The sequence below is a fragment of the Castor canadensis genome, chromosome 2, assembly GCF_047511655.1.
Source record: "Castor canadensis chromosome 2, mCasCan1.hap1v2, whole genome shotgun sequence".
Taxonomy (NCBI): domain Eukaryota; kingdom Metazoa; phylum Chordata; class Mammalia; order Rodentia; family Castoridae; genus Castor; species Castor canadensis.
Genome location: NC_133387.1, coordinates 109,189,500 through 109,207,353, shown reverse-complemented (window position 1 = coordinate 109,207,353; position 17,854 = coordinate 109,189,500). Strand labels below are relative to the sequence as shown.

General features: G+C 41.6%; 1 protein-coding gene across 4 annotated transcripts in view; it reads left to right on the top strand.

Annotated features, from left to right (window-relative positions):
- Positions 1–17,854, top strand: part of Vwc2 (von Willebrand factor C domain containing 2) — a 179,402-nt gene that overhangs the window by 21,589 nt on the left and 139,959 nt on the right. For all 4 annotated transcript variants that reach the window (XR_012445327.1, XR_012445328.1, XM_074065520.1 and 1 more), the window contains exon 2: positions 7,550–7,679. Coding sequence is in view for 2 of the 4 variants with exons in the window: in XM_074065520.1 (XP_073921621.1) it covers positions 7,550–7,679 (130 nt within the window). In the remaining 2 variants the exon portion in view is untranslated. The remainder of the gene's footprint in view (positions 1–7,549; positions 7,680–17,854) is intronic.

Below are 17,854 nucleotides of genomic sequence, written 5' to 3'. Positions count from 1 at the left end.
TTATGATTCCTAATACACAGTTGTGGACACTGAGGACAATTAAGTGACTTGCCCATACTTACACCAGTAAATATGCTCGAGTTTGCACCCATGCTGCTTGGCTGCACTGTCTTTGGTCCTTGTGGCACAGTGTGTGAACCCAGTGAGCAGGTAAGTAGGGATGCTAGAACTAGATGCCATGAACATAAATGTTGCCCATGATTGAATAAGTTATTGTTGGTTAGTGTAGGTCCAAGCTGATCTTGTCTCACTGTCAAGGACCGTGAACACAGTATATCATCATTGAACCCCACATTCTCCAGCATGGACAGGATGTGCTCCCCATCTCCTCCCTCTCTGCCTGCTACATCTGGTCTACTAGTAACGTTTTTGTTATCGTTATGCTCAGCTAATCTAGAATAGGCAGCTTCCTTTGAATATGGGTTTCAGACCTTCATTTTCTTGTCTACATGCCCCTTCCACTTCTCCATCTGCCACAATCCTCCCCACCTTACTTAGCCATATTGTTTGTAGTTTGTTCTCTGCCCAGTCATTCCACCAGAAGTGAAAACGGTGCTTTTGAAACTCTCAATGTGCATATAGCTCACATAATACCTGCCATTTCCTGCAATTTTGTTAGTTTCTCTTCCATATATTTACGTATCACCTCCCTACCCAGACAGAGCATTTTAGGTGAGCGACTCATGTATTTCTTTACGTCTTACTTGTGGTGAGGACAGTCATAAGCTTATGCAGTTGGTCAATGAGAGGATGGATGGATCACTGGTGTTAGGTAGGGAGCCTGGCTTTCACATGTGTATAATGTCCAACCTGCAAGATACAATCCATAACTTGTATCATTCATATCTGGACTTGTAAACTACTTTTTAAATTGTGTAAGAAAGTATGAATCTTCTCTTACTCAATATAAATTTTTAGCTGTCTAAAGAAGGCATTAACCAAAAGAGAAGATCAGAGGGTTAGAATATAGGAAATAGGTAGAATATATTATGGCTGCTATATAAGGCTCAGAATTAGGAACAATCTTGAAGTTCTAGTTTCTGATATCAGGCTTTGCATTCATCTGCTCAATTTTCACATGTCCCTTTGCTCACTACCAGACCTCTTTAAAGTTGCTTCTCAGTGTTCATATCACACTGGTATCTGTATCTTCTATTCCACTTATGGATTAAAAAAAATCCAAATCTTGGTCCCTCTCTTTGTTCTCCCTTTTCTTTCATGCTAGGTACCTAATCCCTGAGGACTCTGAAAAGTGTTGAGCAAGACTTCCTGATTTTATTTTTTATGTTTTTCATCATGTCCTGTGCAACTTACTCTTAGCTTTTGTGTCCTTTCTAATCATTTTTTTCCTGACTCAATCACTATTTATCAAGCACCATATTAGTTTGTTTTTCACTGCTGTAACAACATGTCTGTGGCCAGAGAATATATAAAGAAAATAGGTTTGTTTAGCTTACAATTGTAGAGGATGGAAATCCAAACTCAGGTGACTCCATTTGTCTGGCCTCTGATGATGGCTTCATGGTGAACATCTTCAACAATGGCAGGAGCCTATGTGAGAGGGAGAAAACGAATGGTGAGACAGGAAGCTAGAGAGAGAAATTTCATCGACTTTCAAGGGAATTAATCAGGGTCCCATAGATTTATCTTAATCCCTTCCAAGGGCAGCACCCTGAATGACTTAACCACCTCCCACTAGGCCTTACTTCTTAAAGGTTTCACCACCTCAGCATTGCTGCAATGGGGACTACGCCTCACCACATGAATCCTAAGGAGACAAGCCATGTCCATTTTCCACTGGCTCAGTTACATGTCTGAGAATCAGCTCCTGAGTTTTACTGATTTCAGTTGGACACTATCCCACTTAGACTGAAATTAGGGACCTCAAAGACAAATTCTGTTGTGACTGGCAGACTTTGCAAGGCTCACAGTTTCAAGGAGGAGAAGATTGAGAGACACAGATCAGAAGGAAGGAGGCAAATGGAATTTCAGCATTTCTCTTTGTTTCTGTGATAACCTTATTTCGTGTCACTGCACAATCCAACAATTTGGGAATCAGAAAAATAAGTGGAAGGTCTTCACTGATGAAAGAAATGGCAAAATGGGGTGTTTATTCTATGATGTGTAGTTTTAGTTGAGAAAAAGTCAGGCTGAAGCCAATTAGCTCATAGTTTTCTTTCTTCTCTGACTTTAAATTAATCCCATTTATAAAAGCATTACAGTTATTTGGGAAATTGTTCTAGGATTTTCATGCGTCCCATTTGCCTGTTGTTGAGTTTGCTAGCATCTGCATTCAGCCTGGGATTGCTCCCTAGCTACCAAGAAACTGTGCATTTAGCAGAAGTGGAATTTCATGGCGCCCTCTTCAGCAGTTGACACTAACAGTCTCTGCATTGCAAATATAATGGTGAGCACAATATGGGTGAAATGGGCATTTCTTTTCTTCCATGCCAGTATTCCTTCCTGACAGAATAGAACAGAAATATTTGTTAAGCTGGATTTGTGAAAAGCATGTTGCATTCCCAAGCACATAGGCACTCTGGAGGATGGTGAGGGAATGATGCCCTGCAGACAGGAAAGAACCGAAGCAAGTGTCTGAAAAGAGGTTTCTACTTTCCCTAGGAAAGAGATTTGAGACATAGGCAAGAGTGTGATATAAATTCAACCAACTTTCAGCAATATTTGAGTCTTATGGTTATAAGGATTATAATCACAGTTAGGAAGTCAACTAATTATACCTGAGTTCATTAGTGTAACATGTATGCAATAAAACTTAACATCTTATGGGTGTCATGAATTGGGGGCATGGTCCCCATTGTGACAACACTGAGGTGGTGGAGATTTTAAGAGGTAGGGTTTAGCAGGATGTGGTTAGGTCATATGGAGGCACTTAATTTATGTGTAAAATACTTGATTTAAACAGTATTCATTTTTATGGACCCCAGTTTACACTTAACAATTGTTTCCTGTGTAAACTACATTACCCAGTCCTACTTAATAGTTTAGAGATAGGTTCTCTCTCATACATTGTACAGCCCTTGCTGACTAGGTACATATGATATAGACATATGCATGCATATAATTACTGAGCATTATAAAGGCCTACCAAATTATGGCTACATGTACTTTAATTACCACTGAATTAATATCTGTACTTAGTCTGTGTCATCCATATTGTAGTCAGAGTTGTTTCATAGAAAAAAATGTTCCTTGTTCTGGCTCAAGGGATAGAACACTTGCCTAACAAGCTTGAAGTCCTGAATTCAAACCCCAGTACCACCACCACTATAAGAAAAATTCTTGAGCATGCCTTTTTTATTGCTCTGCTTCAGGTTTGAAGGTACATTTCTTAAATCCAACAAGAGCTGCTGTTTATGAGCAGAGCCGGGTGGTAACTCAGAAGGCCATGTGCTCCCCATGTGGATGAATGAGAAAGAACAGCATCTTAGAGACCCCGTGGACAGTGGCCAGCACCAGTATGCAGCCCCTGCCATCCTCAGATCTCATCTCTGTGCTTACCTTCCCCAAAGATGGCCTCAGGGTTGGAATGAATGAATGAATATCTTCATTCTCATTCCTGGTGCACAGTAGGTGCCTCGAAACACAGAGCATGACCCTGGGTTGGATGCAGAGTTGTGGGCTGGACCGAGTCCCTCAGTGTCCATTACCGTCCCTGGAGGACTCAAGCCTTGGAGTTCAATGGTAACTTTATGTATGTGCCATGATGAAGCTGAACTCACATGGTTGCTGAGTACACATGGGCACTGGGCTTTTGTGTTTGCTTTGTTTTGTTTTTAAATCAGCAACATTCCCTGTACTATATGAGGGCCATGTGAGGCCTAGCTACAAGTTTGGGTGATAACTTAATGGAGAGAAGTCTCCAGTTCTGTCCATGTTAGAGTCAAAGATGGCTGCCCAGAGAAGGATATGTTTTAGCTGGATCTATAACAAGTAGAGGTTTATCGATGTGAGCCTAAGAGGACAGGTCAGCATGAGTGAGGCATAAAAAAACCAAGACCAAGATGTGTTAAGTTCAACAGATTGGTGCTACTTTCCAAACAAGATCTAGCATTATTTTTGTCCATTAGGACAAGGGCAGGCCTGGTTAATTGGGCAGAGCCCAATCAATGACCAGGGCCTGACACAAAGAGGAGCAAAGGGGCCTAGCAAGTGTTCAGAGCATAGTGTCAGAGACTATGAGGCAAGCGGGCCTTACTGAGGATGGTACCATGGGTTGGGATTGGGGTGCCCAGCCTCTAGGACTACGTTGTGCCATAAGAGACAGGAACATAAACAGTGAATATGGAGTTCTATTATGTGACTGGGTCCTGGACGAGGGTGCTGGGAACCCCATTATCAGATCAGAAGTTCCAACTTTTAAAAGCCAGGGGCCCGTGATCAGCAGGAGAACTTTTGTTCAGATGAGACTCGCAGGGCATGGTGTTGGCCTGTGAGGGATGGAAAAGATCTGTCACTCATTTCATAGGACAGCCTGGGATGAAAATGAGGAGGAAGCAAGGGTGGGAGCTGATGAATGCAGAGGTGAAGCCTGAGAGGGACACAGTCATGTTGACCCTGATTCTAGGTATCAATTGTGATTTTTGAGAGGTGAACTTCTCTAAATAGTTGAATCAGGACTTAAAAATACTTAATGAGAGTAAACCCCAAGACCTTTGATAAAATAATCAGCCTGTGTGTCTGTGTGTGAGCCATGCTCCGTGGCCAAGGTGTGGTAAGGTTTTGGCTCAGGGGCTGCCCAATTGCCAAGGTGAGCCCCTTCTGGGAGACCGCTACCATTCCTGGGCTGGCTCTGGGCTCCTGCCAGGTCCCTGGAGCATTTGCAGTTGCACACGTTGCTCTGATCCTATTTTCTTAGAACCCTCTCTGAGGACATGACATAGGGCCTGTTCTGCTTCCCTTCAAATTCCCAGCTCAAAATGGTCCTTTTTAATCCCTCCCTGAAAGACAGCCCAAGGCAGGGATGAGTGCCAGGTTGTGCTGTTTCCTAAGGACTACCTAGCTGTCTGATCCTCCTTCCCGCTTTCTGACTCCACTGCCTGTATGGGGGATAGGCCTCCTCTCCTCTGAGATGGTGCAGTGGCCTGGCTTTGCACCTCTAATCCACACTGTTTGGGCTGCATGGCTTATGCCTGAAGTCCTTCCAGTCAAAGCCTTCTGACATGCACTAGGCTGTGTCTCTTGCAACTCAAAATCTCTGCTTTTAAAATTCAGAATCTTTTTTTATTTTTAATCTTGCTTGCTATGCACATCTGCTTGTTTTTTTAAATTTTTATTTTGTTTATTTATTACTTTTTTAGTGGTACTGGGGATTGAACTCAGGGCCTCATGCTTGCCAGGCAAGTGCTATACCACTTGAGCCATACCCAAAGTCCATACATCTGCTCTTAAGACAGAGATGCTATAGTTGAAATAGGGGAATAGTAGAGAATAAAGGAAAACAAGTAGCAAAAACTAACAACCTTACTGTGCCAGAATTCTTCTGGAAAACATGTCTATTTAGCTGGGAGGAGGTGGTGGTGGGAGTAATACTCACCTGTAATACCAGAACTCAAAAAATTGAGGCAGGAGGATTATGAGTTCCAGGCCAGACTGGATTACATTAAGTAAGAACATGTCTTAAAACAAACATCAAAACAAGATACACCCATGTCTTTATACTGTTGTAAGACTGACTTTAACTTCTAAGCCTGCGTTGCAAACCAGGTCAATATTTTGTCTTGGGCTACTCCATGAAGTTTTTCAAAGTTTCTCTTTCCTTCCCTCTGCTTCTCTCCCCTCTCTCCCCTCCCCTCACCATTCCTCTCTCTCTTTCACTTCTCTTCCTTCTCCTTCCTTCCCCTTTCCCTCCCCTTCCCTTGTCCTCTCTTCCCTCCTCTTCCCACTCTTTCCTTTCCCTTCTCTTCTCTTCCCTCCCCTCTCCTTCCACTGCCCTCCCCTTCCCTACCTTTCCTTTTCTTCCTCTCCTTTTACTGCCCTTCCCTTCCCTTTCCTCCCTTCTCTCCCTTCTCCTCTCCCTCCCTGCCATGCACGTACACAGACAGACACACCCAGTCTAAGTCCTGGCTCCCAGGCAGGTGGAGTCTGGTCTAGTGCCTGGGAGACCTAAGTTTTCACCCTCGCTGAGCTTCCCCTCCTTCCAGTAGGCAGCCCGTGTGATGGAGATTTACCCAGTTTCCCAATGCATAGACAGGAAGTACCTGTGAGTTTGCTTGTGCTCTTTACCTGACAAGTGGCATTTGTGGAGCACTCAAGTCCACTGGGGGCTCCCTGCTCTTGGGAAAGCAGAAAACATCTTGCCAACACCTCCCCCATTTCCACTGTCTGGTAACAGACAGATTTCCACTTCACAGTTTTTCTGCCTCTGCTGATTGGGACTACATATGCTGTTTCAGCCTTGCACAAATCAGAAATTACCCCATGAGTAGCTTCCAGGAACTAAATTGCCCACGCCGCACCCTGCATGAGATGCTGTGGGAGGATCTAGCTGACAGTGCGGGTGGCCTTTCCAGGAGTGGGTGTTGTGCTGGACCTCAGTGACTCCAGAAGGCAGAGTTTAGCCAATAGTTGCAAAGTCCAGAGGCAAGTTGGAGCCCAGTACCTAGAAGAACATGGTACCACTAATGATGGGAGGGAATGGCCTTGCCAGGCCTTGGAGGGGAGGGGAAGTGTCATCATGGAATTGGAATCAGTTGCTGAGGACAAGTTGCCTGATGCTTCTTAGTCTCAGTTTTCTCATCAGTAAATAGGTCAATGGCTTAGTAGGATGGGTTAGCACGGCTATAGGAGTTCCAAAACATAACACTTATGCAGCTTCTAGAAAGGGCCTGCCCCAAGGAGTCTCACATTCTCCTCCTTTCCCCCTTTTACTGTCACCTCTCAGGAGAGCTCTGTGCTAGGTTGGGTGGGAAAGGGGTCCACCTATGTGGAATGACTGGGAAGGAAGTCAATGGTGATTTATCATTTAATTTTTAAAGCAATAAAAATGTTTCTATAAAACAAAGCTTATAAAGAAGTCCAATCAGTAAATCATTGAAAAGCAGAGCAGCTCTGGCTGGAGCTGAGAGGGAGAGCAGACACCGTGGCCCCACTGAGCCTATTTGCACCTAAGGCAATAATACTAGTAAGCATCCAAGACACCTGCGTCTACACTGAGAAACCACTGGGCCACATCACTTTCTTAACATTCCTAAAACACAGGTATTTTTACATGCAACAATAAAAATATGACTTTCAGATAGGGGCTGGTAGCTCAGATCTATAATCCTAGCTATTTGGCAGCTGAGATGGTAAGGATCATGGTTCAAGGCCAGCATGGGCAAATAGTCTGTGAGACTCCCATCTCCAAAATAACCAGAGCAAAATGGACTGGGAGTGTGGCCCAAGTGATAGAATGCCTGCTTTGCAAATGTGAAGCCCTGAGCTCAAACCCTAGCCTCACCAAAAAAAAGAAAAAAAGGAAAAAAAAAAAAAAAGACTTTGAAGGTTGAAGAGGTCTGACCTTGACATTGACCATGGGCTTGTGTTTCAGGTGTCTCCATGTGAGCGCTGCCGCTGTGAAGCTAATGGTGAAGTGCTGTGCACAGTGTCAGCATGTCCCCAGACAGAGTGTGTGGACCCAGTGTATGAACCAGATCAGTGTTGCCCCATCTGCAAGAACGGTAGGTGGACAGGCCATCGGGTGGGGGGTGCGGGTGGCTCTGTGGATGGAACACGTGTAGATACATGAATTTAAATAGACGTATGCTCACACATGCAGGCGCCAGGTTACAGCTGGGAGTTGCTGTATTTCAAGGCTTTCTCTGTCTCATCGATGTTGGTCGTCAGTCCCATGTTTTATGAATGTTAAGAAGTTCTTTGGAGAGAAACTCAATTTCTAGCATCAAGGACAGTCACTTATTTTAATTTAACTTTGTTTGTTCTTGCAAAGCTGTTTCTCTCTTTCCAAGACAAATCAAACACACTGGTTGAGCTCATTTACTTTTCATTACTAAGTGAATTAAACTTGGAACATAATTAAATATTTTCATAAGCAAATTAGGCAGGAAGAGAACCCTCTCCACCCCCCCCATATACACTATTCCCAGGGATAGCACCTGGTAGAGCAAAAGGCATGCCTGCTTTATGAAGAGAAATGGTACGATGTCCTTGATCCTCACTCATCAAGAGAGTGTTTCCTCATCTGAAAACAAGGATTCCTGTACCTGCAGCACTAGTGCTGAGCTGGGCACCACTCTCTAGGGTATTTGATGGGGGTATATTTTTGGCTAGCCTGGGTCTGTGTTGTAGGGCCCCAGAAAAGAATTTGTCAAAGAGAGTGAAGGTAGCTTGGACAAGAGCAGAATCAGGAGACATGACTCCTGTATCTGAATATCTTCCCTAACAAGACAGATGGAGCTTTCTTGATGTCACCATATGGCATGGCATATGCTTCTAGAATTCCACATGGGAGCATTGCAGTGCTAACTTGTGATGTCCCCAGTCTGTTACTGTGGATTGCCGGACCACAGTTTAATGGTGGTATGACAATGGGCTTTGTAAGAGGTAGGCAAGCTTTGGGTGGATGTTGACACAGGGATCTTAGTGGCATCTTCACCACAGAGAAATCAATTCTGAGTCTGCAGTTGTGTCTCCAAAACTACATGGGCTGTGAGGGACCATGGAAACCTTTGACCAGGTACCCACCCATAACCAAATTTCACCTCAATGTATTGTAACACTCTTAAAACACATAAATGCAAGAGGAAAGGAAATTTCTGTTGAGACAGATAGTTCTGAAAGAACAAGATCGCTGGGTTGGGAATGCAATAATAACAGAGGCATGGTATGCTCAGTCCTCTGAATGGAAGTGTGTACGACCAAGGAAACGTGTTAGAGTGTGCTTCGTATGGGATTGGTGGTTCTTCTGTGTATATTAATCATGAGGTCTAATGCCTTTAGAGGAGAATGGGGAAGTCTCTGAGCATATTATTTTAAAAAATAAGTTGGAGGGGAATCAATATGGTTTACTAATGGATGGAGTGGTGAGGGAGAAGTATGTAGGGAGGCTGAGGGAATCTTTCAGGAGCCAGGGTATAGCACCGCACCAGTCTGGTGAGGAGCGATGTTCAGTGCCTTTGGACAGTCAAGCGATGTTGAAGGCCACCATTAGGCTGCAGCTCCCTACCTGGAGAAGAAAAACTGAAAAATACCCTCTTAAGGACAAATGACATTTCGTGAATGGCTTAAACACTGGAGGTTGAAGAGTTTGGCTCCATGTATATCTACAATAGTCATGTTTCTTTTATCAGTTATGATTTGGAATACCATTTGGTATTAATTAGCCCTGGAATACAAGTTTGGATGGCTACCATAGATGGGAAGTCGGGATTTAAATTCCATTAGACAAATTTCAGACCAACAGGAAAGTTGAGTTGTAGGATAATCAGTTACATGTTGACGTTTTGCTACACCTTTTTTTTTTCTTTAAAGATTTTTTTGTTGTTGTTCATTTATTCACATGTGCATACATTGTTTGGGTCATTTCTTCACCCTGCCCCCTTTCCCCACTCTTCCCCCCTCCCCTCCTCAGTTTCAGGCAGGTCCTGTTCTGCCCTTGTGACTGATTTTGTTGAAGAAAAGACATAAGCATAATAAGAAAGACAAAGCGTTTTTGCTAGTTGAGTTAAGGATAGCTATGCAGAAAGATTCCTACTATTGCTTTCATGTACCTGTGTGTTACGACCATGTTGATTCAACTCCAACTGATCTTTACATTGGTTCCTGATCCCCTGCTAGTGATAACCTGTCCTTTTAAGGTTTCTGTATTAGTTCCTCTGGAGTGGGGACATCAAACACTTTCATGTTTTGGGTTTTCTACCTATTCCTCTATCTCCCGTATGTGCTCTCCCCTTTTCTTGTGATCCAAGTCCAACAACATTGCTGCATTTGCCCTAGATCTAAAGTCCGCATACGAGGGAGAACATACGATTTTTGGTCTTCTGAGCCTAGCTGACCTCACTCAGAATGATGTTCTCCAGTTCCATCCATTTACCTACAAATGATAAGATTTCATTTTTCTTCATGTCTGAGTAAAATTCCATTGTGTATAAATACCACATTTTCTTGATCCTTTCATCAGTAGTGGGGCATCTTGGTTGTTTCCATAACTTGGCTATTGTGAATAGCACTGCAATAAACATGGGTGTGCAGGTGCCTCTGCAGTAACCTGTGTTGCATTACTTTGGGTATATCCCCAGGAGTGGAATTGCTGGATCATATGGCAGGTCTATGATTAGATTTTTAAGAAGTCTCCAAATTTTTTTCCAGAGTGGTTGCACCAGCTTGCATTCCCACCACCAGTGGATTAGGGTTCCTTTTTTCCCATATCCTCACCAGCACTTGTTGTTGGTGGTGTTTTTGATGATGGCTATTCTAACAGTGTGGTTTTGATTTGCATTTCCTTTATGGCCAGAGATGGTGAGCATTTTTTCATGTGATTTTTGGCCATTTGAATTTCTTCTTTTGAAAAAGTTCTGTTTAGTTCACTTGCCCATTTCTTAATTGGTTCATTGATTTTAGGAGGTTTAGTTTCTTAAGTTCCCTGTATATTCTGGTTATCAGTCCCTTGTCTGATGTATAGCTGGCAAATATTTTCTCCCACTCTCTGAGTGGTCTTTTCAGTTTAGAGACCATTTCTTTTGTTGTGCAGAAGCTTTTTAATTTTATGAAGTTCCATTTATTCATTCTTCCTCTTAGTTGCCTATACCTATTTGTTCCAGAGTGTTTCCTGCTCCTTCCTATAGTAACTTCAGAGATTCAGGTGTGATATTTAGGTCCTTGATCCATTTTGAGTTGATACTAGTACAAGGTGATAGACATGGATCTAGTTTCAGTTTCTTGCAGATGGGTAACCACTTTTCCCAGCAACATTTGTTGAAGAGGCTGTCTTTTCTCCATTGTATATTTTTGGCACTTTTGTCAAAGATGAGGTGGGTGTAGTTGAGTGGTTTCATATCTGGGTCCTCTATTCTGTTCCACTGGTCTTCATGTCTGTTTTTGTGCCAGTACTATGCTGTTTTTACTGCTATTGCTTTGTAATATATTTTGAAGTCAGGTATTGTGATACCTCCAGCATTACTCTTTTTGCTGAGCATTGCCTTGGCTATTCGTGGTCTCTTATGTTTCCAAATGAACTTTAGGGTAGATTTTTTCAATCTCTGTGATGAAAGTCATTGGGATTTTGATGGGAATTGCATTAAACATGTAGATTGCTTTCGGTAGTATAGTCATTTTTACTATGTTGATTCTACCAATCCATGAGCATGGGAGGTCTTTCCATCTTCTGTAGTCTTCCTCGATCTCTTTCTTCAGGAGTTTGTAATTCTCCTTGTAGAGGTCATTCACATCCTTTGTTAAATTTACTCCTAGGTATTTGATTTTTTTTTTGAGGCTATTGTGAATGGAATTGTTTCCATGTGTTCCTTCTCATTTTGTTCATTGTTGGTGTATAGAAAAGCTAATGATTTTTGTAGGTTGATTTTGTATCCTGTCACCTTACTGTTGCTGTTTATGGTGTCTAAGAGTTTTTGGTAGAGTTTTTTGGGTCTTTAAGGTATAGTATCATATCATCTGCAAATAAGGATATTTTGACAGTTTCTTTACCTATTTGTATTCCTTTTATTTCTTCTTCTTGCCTAATTGGTCTGGCTAGAAATTCCAGTCCTATGTTGAATAGGAGTGGGGATAGTGGGCATCTTTATCTCGTTCCTGATTTTAGGGAGAATGGTTTCAGTTTTTCACCATTACGTATGATGTTGGCTGTAGGTTTGTCATATGTAGCCTTTACAATGTTGAGGTGCATTCCTTCTATTCCTAGTTTTCTTAGAGCTTTTATCATAAAGTGGTGTTGGATCTTGTCAAAGGCTTTTTCTGCATCTATTGAGATGATCAAGTGGTTTTATTCTTTGCTTCTGTTAATGTGGTGTATTACTTTTATTGATTTGCATATGTTGAACCACTCCTGCATCCCTGGGATGAAGCCAACTTGGTTGTGGTGAATGATCTTTCTGATGTGTTGTTAGATTCTGTTTGCCAATATTTTATTGAGGATTTTTGCATCGATGTTCATTAGGGAAATTGGCCTGTAGTTCTCCTTTTTGGAGGTGTCTTTGTCTGGTTTTGGGATGATAGTAATATTGGCTTCATAAAATGAGTTAGGCAGTGTTCCTTCCCGTTCTATTTTGTGGAACAGTTTAAGGAGAGTTGGTATTAGTTCTTCTTTAAATGTCTGATAGAATTCAGCAGTGAATCCATCAGGTCCTGGGCTTTTCTTTTTGGGGAGGCTCTTGATGGCAGCTTCAATTTTTTTGTGTGTTATAGATCTATTTAGGTGATTAATGTCCTCTTGGTTCAGTTTTGGGTGGTTGTAAGTTTCTAGAAATCTGTCCATTTCTTCAAGATTTTCAAATTTATTAGAGTATAGGCTATTAAAGTAGTCTCTGATGATTTCCTGGATTTTCATGGTGTTTGTTGTTATCTCTCCTTTTGAATTTCTGATTTTACTGATTTGGATTTTTTCTCTCCTCATTTTAGTCAGGTTTGCCAGGGGTCTGTCAATCTTATTTATTTTTTCAAAGAACCAGCTTTTTGTTTCATTGATTCTTTGTATTTTTTGTGTGTTTCTATTTCATTGATTTCAGCCCTTATCTTAATTATTTCTTTCCTTCTGCTTGTTTTGGGGTTTGTTTGTTCTTGTTTTTCTAGGAGTTTCAGCTGTAGTGTTAGGTCATTGATTTGAGATCTTTCTGTCCTTTTGATATATGCACTCATGGCTGTAAACATTCCTCTTCAGACTGCCTTTGCTGTGTCCCATAGGTTCTGGTAGGTTGTGTTTTCATTAACTTCCAGGAACCTTTTAATTTCCTCTTTTATTTCATTAGTGACCCACTCATCATTGAGTAATGTGTTGTTCAGCTTCCAATTGTTTGTTGTTTTTGACTGCTGTTTTTGTTGTTGATTTCTAGTTATTTTAGTGCATTGTGGTCAGACAGAATGCATGGGATTATTTCTATTTTCTTATATTTGCTGAGGCTTGCTTTGTGCCCTAAGATATGATCAATTTTGGAAAAGGTTCCATGACTGCTGAGAAGAATGAATATTGTACAGAAGTTGGATGAAATGTTCTGTAGATATCAGCTAGGTCCATTTGATCTATGGTGTGATTTAGTTCTATGATTTCTTTATTGATTTTTTGTTTTGATGACCTATCTATTGGTGATAGAGGGTATTAAAGTCTCCCACTACCACTGTGTTGGGATCTATATATGCTTTTAGGCCCTTCAGAGTATGTTTGATGAAATTGGGTGTATCACATTGGGTGCATATAGGTTGATAATTGTTATTTCCTTTTGGTGTATTTCCTCTTTTATTAGTATGGAGTGTCCTTCTTTATCTCTTTTGATCAATGTAGGTTTGAAGTCTATTTTGTCAGAGATAAGTATTGCTACCCCTGCCTGTTTTCAGGGGCCATTGGCTTGGTAAATCTTTTTCCAGCCTTTCATCCTAAGCCTATGCTTATTTCTGTTGATGAGGTGGGTCTCCTGTAGGCAGCTGATTGTTGGATCTTCCTTTTTAATCCAGTTTGCCAATTGGTGTCTTTTGATGGGGGAATTAAGTCCATTAACATTCAGTATTAGTATTGATAAGTACATGGTGATCCCTGTCATGTAGTTGTTTTTATTGATTAAGGGTTTGATTATGTATAGCTGAATCAGTGTTACTCTTTGCTTTCTTGCCTTTCCTTCTCCTGTGGTTTGGTATTGCCTGCCCTTTCATGATTTTGTTTGCTTTCATTTTCTGTGTGCTGAATTCCTTGGAGAATCTTTTGTAGTGGTGGCTTGGTGGTCATATATTGTTTTAGTTTCTGCTTATCATGGAAGACTTTTATTATTCTGTCTATTTTGAATGATAGTTTTGCTGGGTTAGAGTATCCTAGGATTGAATTTATTTTCATTCAGTGCTTGGAAGACCTCACTCTATGCTCTTCTTGCTTTTAATGTTTCTGTTGAGAAATCTGCTGTGATTTTGATGGTTTTGCCCTTGTATGTTATTGGGTTTTTCTCTCTTACAGCCTTCAATATTCTTTCTCTAGTCTCTGTACTTGTTGTTTTAATGATATGTCATGGGGTAGTTCTATTTTGGTCAGGTCTGTTTGGTGTTCTGGAGGCCTCCTGTATCTGAATGGGCATAGTTTTCTCTAGATTTGGGAAGTTTTCTGTTTTATTTTGTTGAATATATTACACATTCCTTTTGCTTGCACCTCTTCTCCTTCTTCAATGCCCATGATTCTCAGGTTTGGTCTTTTGATGGAGTCAGTGAGTTCTTGCATTTTCTTTTCACAGGTCTTGAGTTGTTTAACTAATAGTTCTTTGGTTTTTTCTTTAATTTCCATTTCATCTTCAAGTTCTGAGATTCTGTCTTCTGTTTGTTCTAGTCTGCTGGAATGGCCTTCCATTTTGTTTTGTATTTCTGTTTCATTCTTTTTTTTCTGAGGTTTTCCATATCTTGGGTTACTACTTCTTTAATATTGTCAATTTTTGACCTTAATTCATTTATCTCTCTGTTTGTGGTGGTCTCAGTTTCAGTTTGGCATTTGTTTAGGGCTTCTATGATTTCATTTTTTTGTCTTTGTGTTTTCTCACATTCTTTATTTTGTCCTCTTGGAATTTCTTGAGTGCCTCCTGTACATTTTGGTTGACCATGTCTAGTAACATCTCTATGAAATTCTCATGAACACTTCTTTCAGAGTGTTCTTGTGGGCTTTGTTGGTATAGTTTATCTTTGTTGTTGGAGTCTTGGTCTGGGTATCCATTTTCTTCATTTCGCTCTAAATACTGCAGTATTTGATTTTTTTGGGGGGGAGAATAGTTTCCTTCCCTTTTTCTTTTTCCCATATTTCCACTAGGTAACATTTCTATCCCTGAACCATGTGTAATTTAGTATTGCTGGGTAGCAATATTAATACTTACAAAACCAAGAGAGAAGGATAAAAAAGAGAGAGAGATGGAAAGATAAAAGGAATAGAGTAGAGAGGATAAGAGAAAAAAAATGGTAGAGATGGGGGATGATCAAACATGAACCAGGCAGGAAATCCCTTAAAGAAGGGAAAAAAAATTAAAACTTAAAAAAAAAAAATCACCAGTTCTGGAGCAATAGGATTGCAATCTTAGTTGTTTTGATGCTAGTTCTTTAGCATCCAGACTTGTCTGTGTGTGTCTCTTAGGTAGGTTTGGAGCCTTCCTGTGGCAAGTGGATGGTGGGTGGGGTCCCATGGGCCTTGGGGTGGAGGCCTTTAGGTGAGGTGAAGTAGCAGGCCTTTGAAGCGTGGGCTTGGCATGCCAGAAGGGCACAGGCCAACGGAGTGATGCTCCTGTGTGTCTGTGGATCCCTAGCTTGACAGGCTTGGGGGGTGCAGTTGAGCAGAACGAGTTCATGTGTATGTGGGGTGGGGGGTACCCAGCTTGGCAGGCCTTAGAGGCACAGCCTTGCAGCGTGAATATTGTGCGGTGCTGTGCAGGCTTTGGGGGCATGGCCAGCAGAGATCGTGCAGGGCTGGGGAGTGCGTCCCAGCAAGATGGAGCTCCTGCAGGGCTGTGCAGGCGGGTGGGGCAGCGGCGTGGCCTGGAAGACATCGTAAATGTCTGTGGATCCCTGGCCTTAAGGGCTTGTCCCACGGAGATCCTGCGGGTCTGAGGAGTGGGGCAAAAAAGTGTTAGGTTGACGCTGATGGGAAGGCCAAATTGGAGCCAAATAATAAAGCAAGCAGGCTTTAAGCAGGCTTTATTGAGAGCGTGCTCTGGGCGAGGTTCACCTTCCCCAAAGAGTAGGGCCGGAGAAGTCGCGCTGGAGAAATGGCAGCCCAGTTTTTATATCCTGGGTGAAGTTAAGAGCTTAAGGTATTATGGGGCATTGGGATAGGTCGAGGTTTGGTGGAGAGGAGCTCGGGGTAATATGGATCTGTAGGATAGGTCAGGACACATTGCCTGCCAGCAGGAGTTGCCATGGTAATCATGAAGGGAAGGAGGGGATGGAGTGGAAAGTGAGCAGAGAGTCCCTGATCGCCATGGGGTGGCTGCCCACCGGCCAAACAAAAAGCAGGGCTGGAGGATCGGAGATCCCACGGCTATGGAGCAGGGCTCTACGGGCCTATAGGGCGGGGCTTGGCATGCAGCACCTGCTATTCTTTTAGTATATGGTGGTGTGGAGAGGCCTCCCAGGAGCTAGGGGTTCAGAGTGCTGATGTTTCAGCTCTCCCGGGTGTTTTACCTCATTCAGGCAAGTCTCCAGCTTCTTGTCAAAGTCCCTGGATCACAGAGGTCAGAAAGGCTGTGGCTGTGTTCCGGTAGCCATCTTAGACCCTCATCTTTTTTTTTTTTCTTTGTACTAAGGTTTGAGCTCAAGAGCTTACCCTTGCTAGACAAGGGCTCTACCACTTGCGTCTCACCCCCAACACTTTGTAGCTTTAGTTATTTTTCAGATAAGGTCTTTGTGTTTTTTGCCCAGGCCAGCCTGGACTGAGATCTTCCTGCTTGTACCTCCTGAATAGCTGAGGTCACAGGTGTGCTTTTTAGTTGAGAATGGGATCTTGTTAACTTTTTGGCTAGACTGGCCTTACACCATGGTCCTCCTGATCTTTGCTTCCCTAGTAGCTGGGATTAACAGGTGTGAGCCACCAGCACTCAGCCCCTCATCTTTTTCATTCTGTCTTTCCCCCTCACAATTCAGCCCTGCAAATTCATAACCTAGCACATTTGTTCTTTCCCCTGCTTTACACAGAATGACTTCTTTTTATCCCATCATATAGCATCATAGAATGACCTCAGAAGACAGTTGAATTAATTCTTTGTCTTGTGTAGATGTGTTAACATTTATAAAGATTTCATATAATTCAGTTCTGTTTGCATTCAACTTTTTTGTCATTTAAGTTTTAATTTTTGAGTAAGCAAAACGTGTTCAAAAATAAAAGCTGTATAAATAAAGTATCCTCAGAGTACGTGGTGATTGTCTTAGTACTAAACTTCTAACTTACCTTGAACTTAACTCTACACTTTCAAAGGTAACTTGGGTTTAAAAATGGCATGATTTTTGTAGCAGCATGGGAGAGATTTTTAGAAGGATGACTCTATTTTTAAAAAGTAGATTTATAGTGTATATAAATTGTGTATTTATAATATATATTTATATTGCATACAAATATATACTGTATATAAAAAATTTGAGCTGATCATATCAAAACACCAACAACTTCTTATTTTCAGGACTACAACTAAAAATAAATAGAAATATAGCTAATTATATACCTATTATGAAATTTTGTTTTATTTACAGAGAGAACATGGCTTTAGAATTGTAGGGTATTCTGACCTTGACAGGGAAAATTGGGTGTTGAATTCTGAGCAAAAGAGATTTGCTTGAAAAATGGAATCCATTTCTGTCAGAAGTGAGTGTTTTATAGTATAATTGACTGAGTTAATGGACAATTTATAGCCATCCAACCCTGCCTCCCCCCACCCCACCAAAATGATGTTTTTTGTAAGAAAAGGTTATGTCTAATATATCAGACTAGAGCACATCAAAAGTAGATGTTTGCTATGAAATTAAATGCTTGGGTAGACTTCACTGGGATGAAATATGAAAGTTTTAATTTTTTTCAGCACAGCAGCCTGTCCTCCTCACTTGGTATATTTTGACCTGTAGCATTAAATAGCTCTTTCTCCCAACAGAAGGAAAATTACCATTCACTTGCCAGCTGCCAAAGTCACTTGCATCAAAGGAGCAAAAGTTTGAAGCCAAGAAT